This window comes from Rhineura floridana, chromosome 21 (genome assembly GCF_030035675.1).
Source record: "Rhineura floridana isolate rRhiFlo1 chromosome 21, rRhiFlo1.hap2, whole genome shotgun sequence".
NCBI classification, from domain to species: domain Eukaryota; kingdom Metazoa; phylum Chordata; class Lepidosauria; order Squamata; family Rhineuridae; genus Rhineura; species Rhineura floridana.
This window is the reverse complement of record NC_084500.1, coordinates 5,233,430-5,254,544: the sequence shown is the minus strand read 5'-3', so window position 1 is coordinate 5,254,544 and position 21,115 is coordinate 5,233,430. Positions and strand designations below refer to the sequence as shown.

Genomic DNA, 21,115 nt, shown 5'->3' with positions numbered 1-21,115 from the left:
GAGCCTAGTTATAATGATTTGAGGGGGGCAGCGGTTGTTCCACCACAGTTCCCATTTTATCAGTGAAATGGTGAAGGGTATTGTCAGGTTGATGTTGTCTGTCATTAATAACAGAGGTGACACTTTTCATTTTTAAAAAGTCCTTTAATTTCTTTTTATTTTTCAATAGCTGCATATGAATTGAGCAGGGGAAATCATCTCTGGTATGGCACCAGCTAAATATATGTGTTGGTCAGATATTAGAGACGTGAGAACAGGTCCCAACTCATTGGAGTGTTCCTGATCATCGTACCAGATCCTTGGCTGCCACCACCACCACACTACTAAACTCATACTCACAGCCTATCTGCACTATACATTTAAAACAGTATCATACCACTTTGAGCAGTCCTGGCTCCCCCCAAAGAATCCTGGGAACTGTAGTTTGCTAAGAGTGCTGAGAGTTGTGAGGAGATCCCTCATTCCACTCAGAGCGCTACAAATCTCAAAGTTTCCTGGGAAGAGGGATTGGTTGTTAAACCACTTTGAGAACTGTAGCTCTGTAAGGGGAATAGGGGTCTTCTATCAACTCCCAGCACCCTTAACAAACTACAGTTCCCAAGATTCTTTGGGGGAAGCCAGGATTGTTTAAAGTTGTATTTGAATGTATAGTGCAGACAAGGCCTTACACAGAGCAAGTCCAATGTATACTATGGCTGCAAACACATCACACAATTAAAGCACATTATTTCCCCCCAAAGAATCCCGGAAACGGTAGTTTACCCATCACAGAGCTACAATTCCCAGCCTCCTTAAACTACAGTTCCCAGGATTCTTTGGGGGAAATAATGTGCTTTAAATGTATGGTGTGCACACAGCCTTATTCAGAGGCAACTCCTGCTGTGTCCAATGGGATTTACTCCCAAGAAGGCACAGGATTGCATCTTTAGTATCATTACCAGCACTTATCCAATATGTACTAAAAATGTAGATTATTCAATAAATGAAAACCCCTCAGACTACCAGTTGCAGAAAGGAGGAAGTGTGTTGCCTTCAAGCCCTGTCTGGGGACTTGCAAGAAAGATGTGGCTTGTTAGGGAACCAGAGGCTGGACTGAAGGGGCCTTTATCCTGGGGTAAAAGTCTGTGACCCACCAGTTGGACTCCAACTCCCAGCAGCCCCAGACACCCAGTCAAGGATGATGGAGTTGGAACCCAGGAATATCTGGACAACCACACAGGTTCCCCCGCCCCAGTTATATTAGGTAGGTTGGGCTGAGAGCCAGAGCCAGAGGATGGCCAGGTTGGGCCCTGGCTGAGGTCCCCTGCGGTCCACAGGGGCCTCTGAAGGGCCCCTTCTTAGGGTGGGAGGGTAGCGCTCCGGTTCTGTGATCTGCAGCAGCGTTGGGTCCTACAACCCAACCCTGCCACGGATCACGGAGAGAGAGCTCACAGGCATTTTTCCCTGCAATACCGACAGTGCGGGCTTCAATACGCCCCACCTACCTCTCCTGCCCCTGTGAATTCTGTGCGCGCTGCACTCGCATGCCTCCATCAACCAAGATGGCGGCAAGGGCTTCCCTAAGGGACTGACACCCCCGCTGCCATCTTGGTTGTTGGCAAGCATGCGCGCTACACCTGTACGAGGATGGTAGTGTTGGATTATAGCGCTGCGGGCCCGGGGCAGGCTGGTGCCCAGTCATGCCTGAAGCCGGCCCTGGTGAGAGCAAACGATTCACACAAAGTCACCCAGTGAACTGCCTGGAGTGGAGATTTGAACCTGTGGCTTAAAGTCCAACGCTCTTTCCTGTGACTTTACATCTGGCTCTTTAAAAAGGAATAAATTGACATTGTTGCTGGTGATCCTGGTCCATTGAGGGGATGGATACGCATTTTCCACTCTTCTTGGAATTAAATGGGCCGCTTGTTTTTCTTGGAACGTTTTCAGGAGTGCTGTCGCATCGTTTTGTCCAAACGGTGCATTCCTCAGCTGGATTCAATCCACTTTTAAGAACTCTTATAACCCAGAACACAAACTTGTCGAGTGACCAGCTCCAGCTGGGTATCACGAGAGGAAACGCCCATTGTCTCTAGGATCCTGGAGGGGAACAGCAAAGAAGAAGAAGCAGGGGTCAGGTGGAAACGCAATCCAAAAGATTCATTTGTTTACAGATCTATAAACTACTTCAGTGTCTGAAGTCACTCTGTACAACGAGAGAAATGAGATAAAACACAAGTGCTAAAAACAATGCGACCCTTTCTACAGATGTAACAATTTATTTATTTATTTTCATTATTTTTACTCCGCCCTTTTTCCAAAACTGGAATTCATGGCGGCTTCCAGATAAAAGCACACATATAATTAAAAACATACAAAAGTCTAGATTAAAATCGAATTAAACTATTTACAGTATTAAAACCATTCATACATACAGTTAAAATAACAATTGTCATTCCAGAGTCATGTAGCTCAACTCAACTCTAAGAACAACCACTCAAGACGCCTCTAAGAACATTCATTCCATTGCTTCTCCTTGGCGTTTGGTTATCAAATATATATATATTGATTGATTGATTATTTGATTTATATCCCGCCGTCCCTCCCAGCAGGAGCCCTCTGACTATGGAAGTTCTATTTCTGGCAATCCTTTGAGTTGCTCCAGCATCACAGGAGGTAGTTTGTGACTTGCTCTTAAGGACTGGCTGATCCTTTATGCCCCTGCTCGATCACTGAGATCCTCTGAAGGGGCACTTTCGGTGGTTCCCCACGCCCCTGAGGCTCGGTTTGCCTTCACTAGGGATTGACCTTTTAATGTGGCAGATCCTGCCCAGTGGACCTGCCTGCCAGCAGAGGTTCGACAGGAACCGTCCCTCTCTTCTCTCAAATGTCTTTTGAAAACTAGACAGGCCTTGGCAATGTGAATTTTCTCTTTGGAATGAATCCGTAATTACTGATGTTTTTAATGATGTTCTTATGGTTGCTTTTTGCCAATTTTATTTTTTATATGCCACCTTGGTACATTCTTATGAAAGTGTGGATTATAAATTCATAAACAAATAAATACATGGAAATGGACTGCCTTCAAGTCGATCCCAACTTATGGCAACCCTATGAACAGGGTTTTCATGATAAGCTTCCCCTGGCCCCTTCCCCGAATCACCCACGAATTTTCCTTTTACCCATCCTCCCCCAACTGGGGCCAGACATGATGACCTTAGGGATCAAATTACCATTTTATCATGGAACATTGCTGGGTGGGCTGTAAAGCAGAAATCCCCAGATTTGGTCTCCTATCTCTCCAATTTTGACGTAATCCTTTTACAAGAAACCTGGTTTACGAACTCAATTTATCTCAATGGTTTTTTAACCATTGATTTACCAGCTGTACCCCCCTTGAGTAAGGGCAGACCTAAGGCAGGACTGGCCATTCTTCTTTCAACCTCCCTGTCTGTTAAATCAACAAAACTTCCATCATGCGGCTTATTGGCTTTGGCTGTTTTACTGGAACTTTAGTGCTGTGTTTCTCCTATTGATTAATGTTTATATCCCTCCTTTTTCGGTTAGGGCGGACATTAAACAAGCGTGGGAAGCTTTGGAGAGCTATATTCTAGGTTTAGAATCCCTTTACCCCCAAGTCCCCCTGATTATTATGGGGGATTTTAATGCTAGGACTGGCCCTAATAACTCCGCTCTCTTCTCTTCCAATCTTTGGGACGCTACAGACCTTAACAATTTAATTTTCACTTACGAAAGATCATCTAAAGATCAGAAGGTGAATTTTGGAGGGATTTGCCTGGCCCTTCTGGCAGGCTGCTATAATTTGACGATCCTGAATGGCTGTCATTTGATTGATAACCGAGCGGAATACACCTATCTTTCGGGTCGGGGTAGCAGTGTGGTAGATTATGTTCTGACTTCTCCCCAACTACTTAGATGGATCTCTAATTTTACAGTGGGAAACAGATTGGATAGTGACCATCTCCCTCTAACTTTTACACTTTCAGTGTTTGAGAGTGGTCACTTGATGTCAACAAACATCTACCCATATAACTCTCTCTCCCCCCGATATAAGAGAATTAAATGGTCATCGGACATCTCGGATAAGATAGCCTCCTTTTTAGTTTCCCCATTGGGTCAAGCCCTTAAAGGACGCATCCTAGACGTCCAAACCTGCTTTGACGGCTATTCCACTCTGACTCTTGCTTTGGAGTCCTTCCTCAAACCTAATTCTTCCCATCATAAGACCCCTACGTTTTTCCATCATGCCCGCTGGTTTGATAATGCCTGCGTGGAAGCGAAGAGAAATCTGAGAAGGATTTACCGCAATTATAGGACCAATAACCTTAACCAATTACCGCCGGAATATTATTCCGCAAAATGCTCCTATAAACTTCTCTTAGCCTCCAAAAAAAGGCAGGCCATACAAGAAGGTTGGAAGGCGCTAATTAACGCATCCAAATTGAATGATTCCAAAATGTTCTGGGCTCTTGTCACTGATGCCCTATCGTCCGCAAACCCCATTGCCTGTAATATCCCTTCCCATGTTTGGGAACATTATTTTTCGGCCATCTTTAAGGAATCTCCCTCTCTTTCTTCAGTTTGGCCAGATACAATCGATTCTGTGGATCTTTCAACATGGCCACCGGTCTCTCAAAGCGAGATTATATCCCTCATCAAACGTTTGAAGGCTGGCAAAGCCCCCGGCCCAGATGCTATCCCCCCCGACTTGTTAAAATCCCATCAGGACTGGTGGGCCCCTCTACTAGCCAACCTTTTTACCATGATTGATAACTCTGGATGTATTCCTGCCTCTTGGCTTGACGCCATAGTGATCCCTACTTACAAAAAGTGGGCTCAAGATGATCCCCAAAATTTTAGACCTATTAGCTTGCTCTCTACTGTTGGGAAATTATACGCAGGTCATCTTAATGATAGATTATCCACTTGGATTGAGGAGGAAAACATTTTGGGTCTGGAGCAGGCAGGCTTTAGAAAATATAGATCCACACTTGACCATTGCTACCTGCTAAACCACCTGGCGGAAAAATACTCTGGCTCTCTTGGAAATGGCCTGTTCGTGGCCTTTATCGATCTGAAATCTGCTTTTGATTCCATCCCCAGAGACAGACTCTGGACAAAACTTTCTCACTCCAGCATCAACAAAAGGCTTCTTTTCCTCATCTACCAACTCTACCAACCCTCTACTTTTAGGGTTAGATGTGGCATAGATGGCTCTTTAAGCAATCCTATTTCTGTTGCCAGGGGAGTGAGACAAGGGTGCATATTAGCTCCCACCCTATTTAACCTTTATCTTAATGATTTGAGTCAAATCTGTCACTCTCCTGTTTTCCATCCCCCCAAAATAGCTGATCATGCCTGTCCCCTTTTGCTGTACGCTGATGATACGGTCCTACCGTCTCTATCGAGAATAGGCCTGAAGAGATTATTCCGTGCATACATAGCCTATTGTGCAGATAATATGCTATGCATTAATTTCACTAAGACCAAAATACTAGCCTTCTCTTCCCGCTCTCCCACGTCCGATTGGGTAATTAGTGGCCAGCGGATCTCCCAAGTTAATCAATATAAGTATTTGGGGATCATATTCCACTCCTCGCTATCATGGTCATTTCATATCCGTACAGCTGTGGCTTCCGCTAAGTCTATGTCTAAGGCCCTCTTCCATTTTTTTTTTCCCAAAGGCGGGCAATACATTCCTGCTGCCACCAGAGTCTTTCTTGCCAAAATTGCTGCACAACTTCTCTATGGTGCCCCAATTTGTATAAAGGACTTTGGCCCCAAAATCGAAGCTGTTCTCTCCAGCTTTCTTCGCCTAATTTTTGGAGTCCCCCGTTGTGTTACAAATACAGTACTACGGCTGGAAGCCGGTCTTTCATCCTTAGACTGCCTTTCTTGGACTCGAACTTTATATTTTTGGTTCAAGGTGGCTCAAGCAACCCCCTCCTTTGGTTATCTTAATGCCATTCAGAAAGACTGTTTCGTCAGTTCATGGTCTAAAGCCATTCAGCATAAATTATCCTTTCTCGGTCTTTCTTCAGACTTCTTAGCCTCGTTTGACTACTGTTCAGCCAAAAGGATCATTGTTAATCGCATAAAGGACATTGACCTCCAACGAGATGTAGCAAACGCTGCCAAAATATGCTCTCCACTTCATTTAGGCCTAAAGTTTCATTCTCCCTTCCCAGCCCACTACCTGGAGTTTTTAGATTTCCCATGCTATAGATTGGTTTTTACTAGGGCCAGATTTAATTGCCTAGCATCTGCCCTTCTTGACGGCCGCTATCGTGGGGTACCCTACGATAACCGATTCTGCCCCTGCCGTCAGAAGGACATCGAATCTTTGTCTCATGTTTTTTTTATTTGCTCATTTTATTCTAATGAACGTACCAGGTTCTTAAACCCTATGGTTGAGAAACTGCCGGGAAGTTCAACAGCCGAGAAGAGGAAACTTCTCCTTTCAGGCACAGACAAGCTTTTAACTATTGGGGTGGCCAAATTTCTCCACGCAGCCCAACTTATACGTAAAAACCAAGTCCCATAAGTCTAGGTTGGCGCCCCCATTTTTATTTCTGTATCTTGATTGACATTGTTTATTTTAATTTTGTATTGTATACCGGGTCTGTGACTACAATAATAAATGAATGAAAGGATAAGCGGTATTCAGAGGAGGGTTTCCCATTGCCTCCCACTGAGGCTGAGAGGCAGTGACTGGCCCAAGGTCACCCAGTGAGTTTCGTGGCTGTGTGAAGATTCGAACCCTGGTCTCCCAGGTCGTAAAAGGAGCCAAATTCGTTGAAAGAGGCAACGCAAAACCCAGTAAGAATGAGTTCCAAAGTTTACCAAGGTTTCATGTTTGCTCTTGCAAATAATGGTTAAGCTCTCATAAGAAAGCTGACTTGTCTGGATGGCATGCTGTCTTTCTTATACAACTCAGGTGTCTCAGCCATCATATGTAGATGGAATTAATATCTGAAATTCAGAAAGCTACATCCCAAAATTTTTAAAAAAGGTCACTAGCCTACAGGAGAATTAGAGAATGCAGCCATCTCAGGGCCTTCTCTGTGGTGGGGCCAGGGGTGGGCCTGAACCATACATTTAAAGCACATCCAACACACATTTAAAGCACATGACTTCCCCCAAAGAATCATGGGAAGTGTAGTTTGTTACGGATGCTGGGCATTTCTAGCTCTGCCAGGGAAAACCACAGTTCCAAGGATTCTCTGTGGGACACCATAAGCTTTAAATGTATGGTATGGATCTGCCCCAAGACCCTGAAACTCCCTCGCTTGGAAAGCTAGCCAGTTCCCCCTTAACCCTTTGGAGGCTGGTGAATGCAGCCTTCTCTAGATGGGCCTTCAGTAGTAGTTAATTTGTTTCCCTTTGTTGGTTTTACCTGCCCCTGCATTTTCACCATTGCTGTTTTTTTGTGCTGCTCATATTTATTTGTTACCTTTGCTCAGCGTTTTGGACGAGAGATTTTGCTGCGTCAGGCTGGGCTTTTAGAAAAATCTGGTAGGGAGAGAATGACTGGATGTATCCCATCAGGTCAGCGACGCTCATGGGCACGTGATCCAGAATGTCTGTGATCCTGAAAGAAGCAGAACTCTTTAGAGAAGAAGCGGCTGCCTAAGGCATTCTCACGACTGTGTCCAGAAGTCCAGAACAACAGAATGATCCCAAACCTGCCACATTCAATCATTTTTAGGGTTTTAATGTTTATTTCCTTTTTTAAAAAGTTCAGGTGTAATATTGGTTTTATTGATTTGTTATTTGCTTTACTTTCCTGAACTGTGAAAGTTCCAGCTATGTTATGCTTAAGGCACAGGGAAGAAATGAAATTCAGTTTTTGTTTAAAGCTGAATCTGTCAAATTTGCACTTTCCAAAGCAATATGAGAACTGAAAGGCAGCTGTTCTTGGAAATTCCCACTTAGCTGAATTTTGCATTGCAGTTCTGCAACCAAACATCGCTTACAGAAATGCATATTTTAGAGGAATGAATGCATAAACAATATATTAATGAAAATAACATACAAATGCATTATATTAGGAGAAATTGCTTGCAAAAATGTGTACATTAGGCAAAAATGCATACAAAAATGAGTTTATTAGGAGACATTTGCGCTAAAATGCTGAAGAATTTTCATGAGGAATTTTTGGGGGAAATGGCAAATCGCTGCAGAAATGTGAACTGTAAGACTGGAAAACTGAGAAACCGAAGAGGAACAAAACTGACAGTTCCTTCCATCCCTAGTTATGCTGATTTTCTGCCTTTTTTAAAAAATGATCTCGTGTTGTATTTATCAATTTTTTTGAATTAAACTACTTAGCAGTTTTGGTCGAGTAAGTAAGTAAATAAATTATGTTTTAAAATGAATAAAAATGAGAAGCCACCCAGAGAACTTACATTATTCTGTAGCATATAAACATTGTAGATAAATAAATCATCCACGAGAAGCCTCTGGTAGATCCAGATCCAACCCGCCGACTTGTGACATCACACCATGCCAACCGTTTCTGTGTGCTGTGAAAGAGGAGCTCTTTCTCAGTGTGGAGATGAAGTGCAGGAATCTGGCTATGCAGGAAGCTTCAATGCACAGCAATGAAGTACAGGCTCAGTGTTCGGGGTGTGTGTGTGTATGCATGTCTGTATGTGCGAGAGAATGTGATGTGTGTGCTGATATATCAGAACAAGAATGGATTTTACGCAGAGCTTGGAAAAGTTACTTTTTTTAAACTACAACTCCCATCAGCCCCAGCCAGCAAGGCCACTGGATTGGGCCTGATGGGAGTTGTAGTTCAAAAAAAGTAACTTGTCCAAGCTCTGATTTTACGTGCCCTGATGGTTGCTAAGGGACTTATACTTTGAACCTGGAAGGACTATTCTGCACTGGTGACCTAAACGCCCTTCTACATTTGAGCGTACTTTCTATCAACACCAACTCTGTTTGGATCAGAGCTTAGAAAAGTTACTTTTTTGAACTACAACACCCATCAGCCCCAGCCAGCATGGCCACTGGATCGGGCTGATGGGAGTTGTAGTTCAAAAAAGTAACTTTTCCAAGCTCTGGTTTGGATACATGTTTGGGTGGCATATATCAAGATGTGAAATGTGAGGGAGAGAAACCAAGATGCTAGAAAAATATGTTTTATTCGTGATCCAAACCCGACGCGTTTCAGCCTTGTATATTTAGGCTTTCATCAGGGGAGTAAAGGCTGATGTACAATATCTTCCAATGAGCACAACTGCTTTCACCAATACAAACGCCTCCTGGATATTGTACACCAGCCATTACTCCCCTGATAAAAGCCTAAATATACAAGGCTGAAATGCGTCGGGTTTGGATCACGAACAAAACATATTTTTTCTAGCATCTTGGTTTCTCCCCCTCACATTTCCGGTTTTAGATGCTAGCCACTTTCCTTTGTTGCTTTATATATCAAGATGTGTAAACTAAAATGGATGTATAGATGTTTAAATGTTCTGTTAATGGGTTCGAATCCCCACACAGCTGTGAAGCTCACTGGGTGGCCTTGGGCCGGTCACTGCCTCTCAGCCTCAGAGGAAGGCAATGGGAAACCCCCTCTGAATGCCGCTTACCATGAAAACCCTATTCATAGGGTCGCCAGAAGTCGGAATCGACTTCAAGGCAGTCCATTTACATTTTTATTACGGTTTCCCCCCCTTTTTCCTTTTGTCATTCTTTTTTTCCCTTTCTTAATGAACTTGCAATTAAAAATCAATTAAAAAAGAAAAAGATGCATCAGAGCTGTGTGTGTTTATGTGGCATGTAGCCTCCCAGGTACTTTCCCTCGAGGAAGTCAGCCAATGTGCATGTGTGTGCGTGCACATGTGTGTGCGCAGGGGGGCTACCCAACCCCACCCTTGAATTAAATTAGATGTCAGGGAGCCCTTGGCCCTCCAGATGTTGCTGAATGACAACCACCATCAGCCCCAGCAACCATGGCCAATAGTTGAATTAAATAAAAAAAGCAGTCTTTTTTTTTCTGAACTGAAAATCTGGAAACATCATTGACCATTGACCTGTGACCATTTCAGATGCCCCTTTCTGCATGAAAGGTCTAAGCAGCTGGACCCAGGCTGGTGGAAGTCTCAGACAGCCGTCCTATACCCACAGATGTGGGAGTAAGCCCCGCTGAATTCAATGGGACTTAATTCCAAGTAAACACACATAAGATTACTGTTGTTCGCCAATAAATAGTTGGGTGCAGAGCCATACGAATTGGCACAGGCGACTCACCTCTCCTTGTCCTGAAGCGGCAAGGAATCAAATATTTCTTTGTAGTCATTTGCAACACGTTTGACCTTTTCGTGCGCATAGGTGAATATCTGGTCTTTAATCTGCAAAGACAAAAGTGATTGTTGAAAGGCCCTGTGACGATTCCACACTAGGCATTAGCTATAGCGGGTGTGGGGAACCATTGGACCTCCAGAGGTTGGACCATAACTCCCATCAGCCCTAGCAAGCACAGTCAATGGCTAAGGATGATGGGAGTGTAGTTCAGCAACATCTGAAGGACCAAAGGTTCCCCACACCTGGGCTGCAGAGTGACCATACGTTTTTCTCCCTCCCTTTACGGAGCATCTCTGTAGGTGTATGTCACCTTAGTGCTATCCTTCCATAATTTTTAATTTAATTTAATTTAATTTTTGTAAAAGGCATGGCTCTGAGTGGTATTCAACAGTAGTCTTACTCAGAGTAGGCCCACTGAAGTTAATAGACATGACTAACTGGTTCATTAATGGGTCTACTCTGAGTAGGACTTAAAACTCTTTGGCTTATATTATTACACCCAGGACCGATGACCTTATCACCATTCACTTACACTTTGCCATACCTTCACTGTTACTTTTCCATTTTAACCGTAACAAAAAAATAAATAAAAATAACTTACGCATTTTGAAACTATATTTTAAAAATAACGAAGATATTCACACAGCAGCGCTTGAATGAAAAGGACAACCGTTAAAGTTGTTTTCCTCTCCATTTGCCTTCATTGCTTGTCCCCAACATCCAGTCCTCAGTGGTACACTGCCTCTGCAGATGGAGGCTCCATTCCCAATGATCATCATTGGTCTTCTTCAGCAGAACTCTCTCTTATTGAAGAGCCCTCCTGGAGCAGAGCAACAGTCCGTCTAGCCTTGCATCATCCTTCCTGCAGTGTCCAGTCACATGCGCAGTGTCCAATCACATGCCTGCAGTGTCCAATCACATGCCTCCAGGAAATCTCCAAGCAGGACTTGAAGGGAATAATCAGCCTTTCCCAACTAGCGGGCCACCAGATGTTGTTGGACCACAATTCCCATCTTTCCTGACCATTGGCAATGCTGGCTGATGGGAGTTGTGGTCCAACAACATCTGGTGGCCCACTAGTTGGGAAAGGCTGGAATAGCTCCTCTCCCATGGATGCTTACCAGCAACTGGACTTGAGTGGCACATGTGCTCCTATTAGACCAATAGCCATTGAATGACATGAAGTTGCCCAAATGAATTCCATAAATTAATTACACATTGGGGGGGGGGAGTCCTTACTTTTGTTTGTCCACCGTTCACCAATTTAACTGGATGGCCCCAAGTTCTAGCATTCTGAGAAGAAGAAAAAACTCTCTCTCTCCATTCCATGCATAAATGTATAGGCCTCTCTATTAGGCCTTCCACGTAGGTGTCCCCCTTTAAAAAGCCCCCAAACACTTATCCTTTCCTCACTGAAGTTCCTGTTCAGTGATTCAGCCAGCCATGCCCTCATCTACTATATTCCATTCCGTTCCCCCTACCAACCAGCTTTTCCATCCCCACAGCTATTTTTCAGTCTTCGCCCCCTCAGTTAGGGCCTTTCCCCAAAAATATTTTTTATACTTCTCTCTCAAGCTCCACTTAGGCTTCCATCCTTCTCAAAATGATGGTGCCCTTTGGAAGATTAGGCCATTGGCACGACAGTTTAGAGAAAAGGTGAGTCAGAGATGGCATGATAAGAAGCGTATGAAATTATGCATGGCGTGGAGAAAGTGGACAGAGAAAAGCGTTTCTCTCTCTCATAACATTAGAACTCGTGGACATCCAATGAAGCTGAACGTCGGAAGATTCAGGACGGACAAAAGAAAGGACTTCTTCATGCAGCACAGAGTTAAATTGTGGGATTCACTCCTACAAAATTATGGGATTCCTGCATTGAGCAGGGGGTTGGACTTGATGGCCTTATAGGCCCCTTCCAACTCTTCTATGATTCTAAGAGGCAGCGATGGCCACCAACTTGAATGGCTTTAAAAGAGGATAAGACAAATTCATGGAGGATATGGCCATCAATGGCTCCTAGCCCTGATGGCTATGTACTACCTTCACTGTCAGAGGACCGATGCATCTGAATACCAGTTGCTGGAAATCACAGGAGGAGAGAGCAGTCTTATGCTCAAGTCCTGCTTGCCGGCTTCCCATAGGTCAGTGTTCATCAACTTTAGGATGCTTGACTTTGGCCTGATCCAGAAGGCTCGTCTTACGCTCTTGTGGCTTACCTCCTTGATGATTCCTGTTAGCTTCTCTGAACGATCTTTATAGTGGAGCCGCATGTCGAGGGTGCTGGTACTCAAGGCCACGCAGCCAGATGGCTTGAGAAGTCGGTCCACTTCGTTCATGAAGCGCGGAATGTCGAACCAGTGGGCCGCAGTAAAGGCTGTGAGGAGGTCCACAGAGCGATCCTCAAAGGGGAGCTCTTCTGCAGGGCACACGCTGCGCAAAGGAATGGCAAAGCGGCTGTTACAATCCTTTGCCACTGATACAGTGCATCAAAATGGCGCTGGCCTTTATGACATTTGCCTCCCAAACCATCCTGCGACGAACCCACAAGAACCGATTTTCAAAATCTCTGCTCTCCACGTCAACTTGTCCACCGAGGACAAAGGTCCACAATTTTGGCTGGTCTTGACAGCCAGGCAAAATTTGTGCTCGCCACGGACCCTCGCCCCAGAAGGGTAGGATCTTGTCTGTGATCGTGTCCCAAGCTTTGGAGGTGCTCTGAGCACTTTTGAGGCCAAGCACGACTTGGGGAGAGGCATTCCTCCTCCTCAGATGCTTCACTATTTTCCAAACCTCTCCAAAGTCCGTGCAAGATCAGGGAGAAGCAGCGTCAGAGGAGGTCCAGTCAACCACTGGATTAAAAAATCCCTTTGCCAAGGGAAAAATGACAAGTGCCGTTGTTGGCTTATTAGACTGTACACCTTTTGGGGCAGGGACTTGTTCTTATTGTTTTATTTTATGTACAGTGCCATGTGAATGGCTGACCGTGCACCACGGAAATCTTTACTCATTTCAAAAGATTCTGGAGCTGGTTCTGAGGCGCACAGTTCATGAAGTGGAAGAAATACAGGATGTAATAGGAGCACAGCTTCCAAGCCATAGAAAACAATCGCTCCATATTACTGGTGGGACCTCATCGGGAATTCTGTGGCTAGTTTTGGCTGCTTTAAGAAAGATATCTCAAGCAGGAGGCTGGTAAGGTGTTGGGATTAGGGTTGCCAGGTCCATGGCCTGAGACTGATCCTGTATCTTTAGGAGAAGAGAAAGTCAGCCAAGTGTAGGTGTTCTTGCAACCCTGTAATGGGAAAAACCACAAGGTGGAATTCTCCCTCTTCCCTCCACAACTTTTAAAGATACAGAAGGCCTTTTGGTTGCCAGCCCCAGCCTCCAAGAGGTCTTCTGTATCTTTAAAAGTTGTGCAGGGCGAAGGGAGAATTCCACCTTGTGGTTTTATCCATTACAGAGTTGCAAAAACACCTGCACTTGGCTGACTTTCTCTTCTCCTAAAGCTACAGGATCAGTCTCAGGCCAAGAACCTGGCAACCCTAGTAGGCATCTATGGACCCAGAGTTGGTGGTCTACTTGTGAGCAAGCAATCCCTGATACTCCTTCACTGCCAGCAGCTGTGGTTAGGGTGGGGTTTAGGAGGTCAAAGAATACAAAGCCTCCTTCTCCAGTGTTTCAGTTGCTGGAAGCAACACAGGTTTTGAATGTCTTGTGCTAGTTAGGTTTTTGTGGTATGTTGTGCTTTGTAAATATACTGTGAGACTGACCTTGGACTGTCTCTTGAGTTTGCTTCTGAACTATGTTTTGATCTATAAGGATTCCCTGTGTTGGACCTTGGACTGTGCTGCACCAGAAGCCCTGTTGGTCTGTGCTGGTAAGTATTTTGGTGAGAAGCTGATGTTTCTGGGACTGTGCCCTGTGCCCCTGAGGGACTGCACACCCCCTGGAGTGTGACAGGTGTGGATCAGGCATGTCAAAGCCACTCTTACTCACAGATAAGAAACATTTGGTGGGTGGGTGGCTTGCTTGGCTTCCTCAATCTGAGCTTTGCTGATGTCTGTCCCGACCACTTTCTCAAAGTGCTTTGCCAGCAGGTGACTGCTTTGCCCTGTGCCACATCCCACGTCCACTGCCAAATGGAAGGAATTCACCTTCTGAGGAAAGAAAGCAAAACATCTCAAAAAGTGCACCACTTCCAAGGCTACATCATTTTCTATTCTATACATGAGCAGTTCTTGTTCCCTAATAACAGGCTGTACACAAGCTGTCACCTGATACACACACTCTTCCTCTGCCATTGGCTGAGCTCTTGCGATGCCATGGAATGTTCATGGACATTCCAATTTCTCTGGGGAAAGGTTGGAAGCCAGTTCATGTGTGTACTTTCTCCTACATGCGAAGAGCACTTGTGCTCCTTTAGGGATGTATATCCCCAAGAACATTAGAAGGAGCCATGTTTTACATATATGGGCCGCAGCCAGTTCCATGGCTGAGTTGCCTGACGGGACTGGCTGTGTTTCAAACCAGGGGCTTCCTGGTTCATTAACTGGTGCCCCCTTGAGGTGAGCCATTTGAGACTCCACAGAATGGAGTGCTTTCCCAGGTGATCTCAGCAAGGCCCCATCACAGCCCAGGCAGTCTATAAAGGAAGCCACAGACCTGAACTTACAAGATCTGAACAGGGTGGAGAGCCAGCCCCAGACATGCTGGGGCCCTTGGGGATAAGCCTGCCGCAGGCCCTGGCACTCCCCTTCTGTGATTCATGGCAGGATCATTGCTGCGGATTGCATGCCCTGCCATTCCCTTGCTTAACCTTTCTCAGCTGTTCTGCAGTTGCACATGCAGCGGTGCCCTTAACAAAGATGGCGGCCGAGGTTTCCCTAAGAGGCTGATGCCTCTGCTGCCATCTTGCCTCATGGCAGGGATGTGTGCATAGCACACATGTGTGCCATCACCCAAGATGGCAGCAGAGGCTTCAGCCCCTTAGGGAAACCTCAGCCACCATCTTTGTTAATCGCAGCGCTGAGTCCGCAACCACAGAACAAGGTAGGTTAAGCAAGGGAATGGCAGAGCCCTGCAGCTCTCGCCGTGCGACTCGCAGCAGCGATCCTGCCGTGAATCATGGAAGGGGAGCAAAGGGGCCCCTGTAGCCCCAGGGGCCCTCAGCCAGTGCCCCACCAGGCTGCCCTTTGGAACTGGCCCTGACAGGGGTGGTTTACAACATATGCTACTGGAGGTCACCGATTCATAGGGTCGCCATAAGTTGTAATCGACTTGAAGGCACATAATGCACATGCACTTAGAGATGCCACTGGAGACTGAATCTGGTACCTTCTCCACGCAAGACAGATGCACCTTCTGAGCTACAGACCATTCCTTCACATTCAGGCTGTGAATGCCAACCCTCAAGTACCTACAACTGCATTATTGACAGTCTAGAGGAAAGCGTCAGCAGGTTCGGGGGAACCCCAAGGTTAGCAGAAGTATGAATAAAGGTAAAGGTGTCGCTGCACTTATAGTGCAAGTCATTTCCGACTCTTAGGATGACATCTTGCAAAGTTTACTAGGCAGACCGTATATATGGGGTGGGATTGCCAGTTCCTTCCCCGGGTACTCATTTTACCGACCACGGATGGATGGAAGGCTGAGTGGACCTCGACCCCTTTTACCGGAGATTCAACTTCCTCCTTCCGTTGGAATCGAACTCCGGCCGTGAGCAGAGCTTCGGCTGCATTACCGCCGCTTACCACTCTGCGCCACGGAGGATCATGAAGTATGAATAATCTTTAGAAAAAGCCCTGCAGTCACTGAGTGTACTCTGTGGGCATAGAAAGCTGACGGGGGGGGGGAGAAAGAGAAAAAAGAAAACTGAGTGGGAGGGGGCAACAATATTCACAAATTCACTAAATAAATCTTAATGTTTTAATCTTAATGTATTTATGTTTGTTGTAAGCCGCCCTGAGTTCCACTTGGAAAAAGGGCGGGGTATAAATAAAAATAATAAATAAATAATAAATAAATAAACAGCATGGACTATCCTAGAAAGAGCACTCAGCAGGAATGCACACCACACTGTTGCAGGCCCTTCTGGACTTCCCTCCAGTGCATGTGCAGATAAATGCATGCACATGAATACTGGGGCAACATGCAGTGCACAGACTGCTGTTCCATAGGCTGCAACTGCTGAGGTTTCTTTCCTTATTTTTTTTTTTAAATGTTGATAACCTAAATAAATTCCAGATAGGCTGCTGCGGAGTGAACGCAAACAGCATAAAGGAAGCCGATTACAGCCTTCAATGGCATTTGATATTTAAGCGGAGGTGTGGCTCGGTGGACTTTCAAAGTGATCCGTGGTTTGCAGTGGACACAAGCCTGCCCTTCTTGTTGCCTGTGAAATGCTGGAGGGTATAAATAAGAGGCAGAGAGAGGAAAGTAGCTATGTTGAAGCTGGAGCATAGTCTGCAGGAAACAGGAGATTATTTTATTTTTATTTTTTTGCATTTGGCTTGATGAGATTTATGCTCTGGGGGTGCCAAAAGACATGCTCTGGGGAACGAAAGGTGCTCTGCAGATGGGAAGGAAGCAATGAAATTTGCTCCCACAGGAGGCAGCGATGGCCACCAACTTGGATGGCTTTAAAAGAGGATTAGGCAAATCCATGGACGGTCAGGCGTTCAATGGCTACTAGCCAGGATGGCTATGCTCTGCCTCCATGGTCAGAGACATATGCCTCTGGACACCAGCTGCTGGAAACTGCAGGAGGGGAGAGCGTTCTTGCGCTCAGGTCCTGCTGGCCGGCTTCCCATAAGGGGCATCTGGTTGTCCATTGTAAGAACAGGATGCTGGACTGGAAGGACCACTGGCCTGATCTAGCAGGCTCTTTTTAGGTTCTTAACCATAGCTAAGTGTGGCATGCAGAAAGTTCCAGGTTCAGTTCCTAAACTCTGTTACACAGCATGTCCACATTAAATATTCATTTGTTGTTGTTGTTATGTGCCTTCAAGTCGATTTCAACTTATGGCATCCCTATGAATCAGCAACCTCCAAGAGCATCTATCGTGAACCACCCTGTTCAAATCTTGTAAGTTCAGGTCTGTGGCTTCCTTTATGGAATCAGTCCATCTCTTGTTTGACCTTCCTCTTTTTCTACTCCCTTCTGTTTTTCCCAGCATTATTGTCTTTTCTAGTGAATCACGACTTCTCATGATGTTTACTGAGCTAAATAAGTGGACCAATGGTCTGAAAGCATCTAAATATTATAATAAGGAACAAAACAAGCATCAAACTACATGTAGTTGTTATGTACCTTCAAGTCGATTATGACTTATGGCGTCCCTATGAATCAGTGACCTCCAAGAGCATCTGTCGTGAACCGCCCTGTTCAGATCTTGTAAGTTCAGGTCTGTGGCTTCCTTTATGGAATCAATCCATCGCTTGTTTGGCCTTCCTCTTTTTCTACTCCCTTCTGTTTTTCCCAGCATTATTGTCTTTTCTAGTGAATCACGACTTCTCATGATGTTTACTGAGCTAAATAAGTGGACCAATGGTCTGAAAGCATCTAAATATTATAATAAGGAACAAAACAAGCATCAAACTACATGTTGTTGTTATGTACCTTCAAGTCGATTATGACTTATGGCGTCCCTATGAATCAGTGACCTCCAAGAGCATCTGTCATGAACCGCCCTGTTCAGATCTTGTAAGTTCAGGTCTGTGGCTTCCTTTATGGAATCAATCCATCGCTTGTTTGGCCTTCCTCTTTTTCTACTCCCTTCTGTTTTTCCCAGCATTATTGTCTTTTCTAGTGAATCACGACTTCTCATGATGTTTACTGAGCTAAATAAGTGGACCAATGGTCTGAAAGCATCTAAATATTATAATAAGGAACAAAACAAGCATCAAACTACATGTTGTTGTTATGTACCTTCAAGTCGATTATGACTTATGGCGTCCCTATGAATCAGTGACCTCCAAGAGCATCTGTCATGAACCGCCCTGTTCAGATCTTGTAAGTTCAGGTCTGTGGCTTCCTTGATGGAATCAGTCCATCTTGTATCGCTTTTAATTCTAATTTTATTGCTGCAGTAATGCAGTAAGTCTAAAATAAAAGAAGCGATAAAAATTGCACCGCTTCTAGCGCTGCCTGTTACAATGGCTATGACAGTCAGAAAAATAATTTAGGTAGCCAGCCAACACCCTCATCAATTTTCATGTGGTCGGGGGGGGGAAGGTTTGGGAACCCTTGGTCTACACTGACTGGCAGCAGCTCTTCAGGTTTCCAGGCAGGGAGTCTCTCCCATTCCTCCCTGGCAATGCCAGGAGTTGAACTTTGGACCTCCCAAGGCATTTCTTAAGTAACAGGCGCATGTCCAAATGGCCACCCAGTCCTGGCTTTTGGACACAAATGGGTGGGCATATAAAATGTAATGGGTGATCCAAGAACACACATTCAGATTGGAAGCCACTGAAATACTGACTAGAGATTTGAAATTTTAGTGAAATTGAATAGAAACAGTAGACCGTAAGGGTACATTACACAATTCTTAGGGTTCTTGCAAAACACCGGTCTTGATGAAAAACATGTTAACAAAAATCTCTCTCTCCTGTACACTGTGATGTCTAGTTCGCTGTATCTTCATTCTTTTTTTTAAAGATTTTTGCTACAGAGAGTGTCAGTGTGGCTTACAGCCTGGGAGACCAGAGTTCGAATCCCCACACAGCCATGAAGCTCACTGGGTGACCTTGGGCCAGTCACTGCCTCTCAGCCTCAGAGGAAGGCAATGGTAAACCCCCTCTGAATACCGCTTACCATGAAAACCCTGTTCATAGGGTCGCCATAAGTCGGGATCAACTTGAAGGCAGTCCAGTTCCAGTTCTGCTACAGCAAGGCGTGGATCATATGCAGCAGCTGTTAATTTTAATTTGCTTCTTAATTCATGTATTTACCAGTAGGTGGGCAGGCCAGTAAGAATCCTGCTAGGCTAGTAACTTGCATCAATGCATTTACAAGGCTGTATTCCCTGTTTTAGTTTGAACTGCTTTCACCGCAAGTGTCGGGGCATGTACATGATAGAGAGGCTACCACATGCACGCCATATGAATGAGAAGAAAACAACAAAAAGGGCACTCAGTAACAATTCCTAGCAAAATGCCCTAGGATCTCCTGCATGCAAAATAGGGTCTCAGCCCCGGTGCTACAGCCCCTCCCGGAACCCTCCTATCTCTACTAGGGATGGGTGAGAATTTCGATTAAGTTCGCATTTCAAGCAGAATCTCGCACTTCCCAAAACAATTTCAGAACCGAAAAGTGGCCATCCTTCGAAATTCACATGGATTAGAATTTGGGGATGCAGTTTGCCCACTAAACGACATTTACAAAAATGCATGTATTAGGGGAAAGTGTGCATAAAGGTGAATACATGAGTAAAAATTGCATGCAAAAAGGCAGGATGGGATACGCAGTAGCTTGCAAGAATACGCCCCTTTGTCAAAACTGCCTACCAGAATGTGTTTATTTGGAGAAATTCACACTAAAACGGTGGAGAATTTCCATGGGGATTGTGTTTGGGGTTTTTTAAATCCACAGGTCGCTGTAGAAATGTAGAGAACTGAATTTAACATTGGAAAAATGAGAAAAGGCCAGAACCGGAAGAGACAGACCTTTCCGTCCCTAATCTCTACACTGACAGCAGGAGCAGGATTTTTGCACCCAGCTTTCCTTCCTGAGCTTGCCGGAAGGTGTCTTGCCCAGGGCCTGTTGGCCCTCAAGCAGGCAGGGGTCTCCCCAAGCGCCTCCCCGCCCCGATGCTCCTTGCACGCATCCATCCTCCTGGCACCCTTTTTGTCACCTTTTTCTCCAGGTAGGAGACGATCACCCTTTGGAGGTTCTCCTGTGGCGAGAACCTGTATCTCTGGTAGACAGCAGCGTGATCTCTGCCTTCGAACAAGCGAGTGGCCATTTCCCCGGAGAGAATCCGCTCCTCCTGCCTCTTCTGGACTTTGCTCCGCCAAACTTTGGCACCGAAATAAGCCGCCTCCCCCCCAACCCGCCGCCGCGCCACCCTCCGGTCGCCTTGGCGGGATCGTGCAAAACCCGGAATGGAGCTCCACGGAACGACCCCCTTGATTATCAACAAAACTGATTAGGACTTCTTCGCTGGGGGCCGTTGGAAACGCTTGGGAACCCTGGGTAGCATTCGGCGGAAGCCCTGCTCAGAGTAGACCTGGCCAAGCCGCACCAAGATCACTGCAAGGGGAGAGGCTTTAGTCCTTGGGTTCCCCCTGCAGTTCCCATTGAGCCCCTCTCCCAAGCCTGCTACTTACAGTGGCCACATGCACACCTGGCATTAATTCCATTATTTTGTTATGTACCTTCAAGTCGATTTCGACTTATGGCGACCCTATAAATCGCCTACCTCCAGTAGCATCTGTCATGAACCATCCTGTTCAGATCTTGTAAGTTCAGGTCTGTGGCTTCCTTTATGGAATCAATCCATCTCTTGTTTGGCCTTCCTCTTTTTCTACTTCCTTCTGTTTTTCCCAGCATTATTGTCTTTTCCAGTGAATCATGTCTTCTCATTATGTGTCTAAAAGTATGACAACCTCAGTTTCCTCATTTTAGCTTCTAGTGACAGTTCTGGTTTAATTTTTCCTAACACCCAATTATTTGTCTTTTTCGTGGTCCATGGTATCTGCAAAGCTCTCATCCAACACATTTCAAATTATTTTTTTCTCTTATCCGCCTTTTTCACTGTCCAGCTTTCACATCCATACACAGAGATCGGGAATACCATAGTCT

General features: G+C 45.3%; 1 protein-coding gene across 3 annotated transcripts; it reads right to left on the bottom strand.

Moving 5' to 3' along the window:
• Positions 1 to 123: 123 nt before the first annotated feature.
• Positions 124 to 20,992, bottom strand: LOC133374312 (putative methyltransferase DDB_G0268948). 3 transcript variants are annotated; one of them, XM_061605048.1, is made up of 7 exons: positions 20,166 to 20,256; positions 19,127 to 19,225; positions 14,311 to 14,471; positions 12,531 to 12,744; positions 10,261 to 10,361; positions 7,451 to 7,588; positions 124 to 2,076 (listed from the first exon to the last, which is right to left on the bottom strand). In XM_061605048.1, exons 2-7 carry the CDS (start codon positions 19,142 to 19,144, stop codon positions 1,986 to 1,988), a joined length of 723 nt encoding a protein of 240 aa, XP_061461032.1. In that variant the 5' UTR covers positions 19,145 to 19,225; positions 20,166 to 20,256; the 3' UTR covers positions 124 to 1,985. The 3 variants fall into 3 exon arrangements, with proteins under 3 accessions (XP_061461032.1, XP_061461033.1, XP_061461031.1); XM_061605049.1 differs by lacking the exons at positions 19,127 to 19,225; positions 20,166 to 20,256 and adding an exon at positions 20,733 to 20,992; XM_061605047.1 differs by lacking the exon at positions 19,127 to 19,225 and having other exon boundaries at positions 20,166 to 20,361.
• Positions 20,993 to 21,115: the final 123 nt, after the last annotated feature.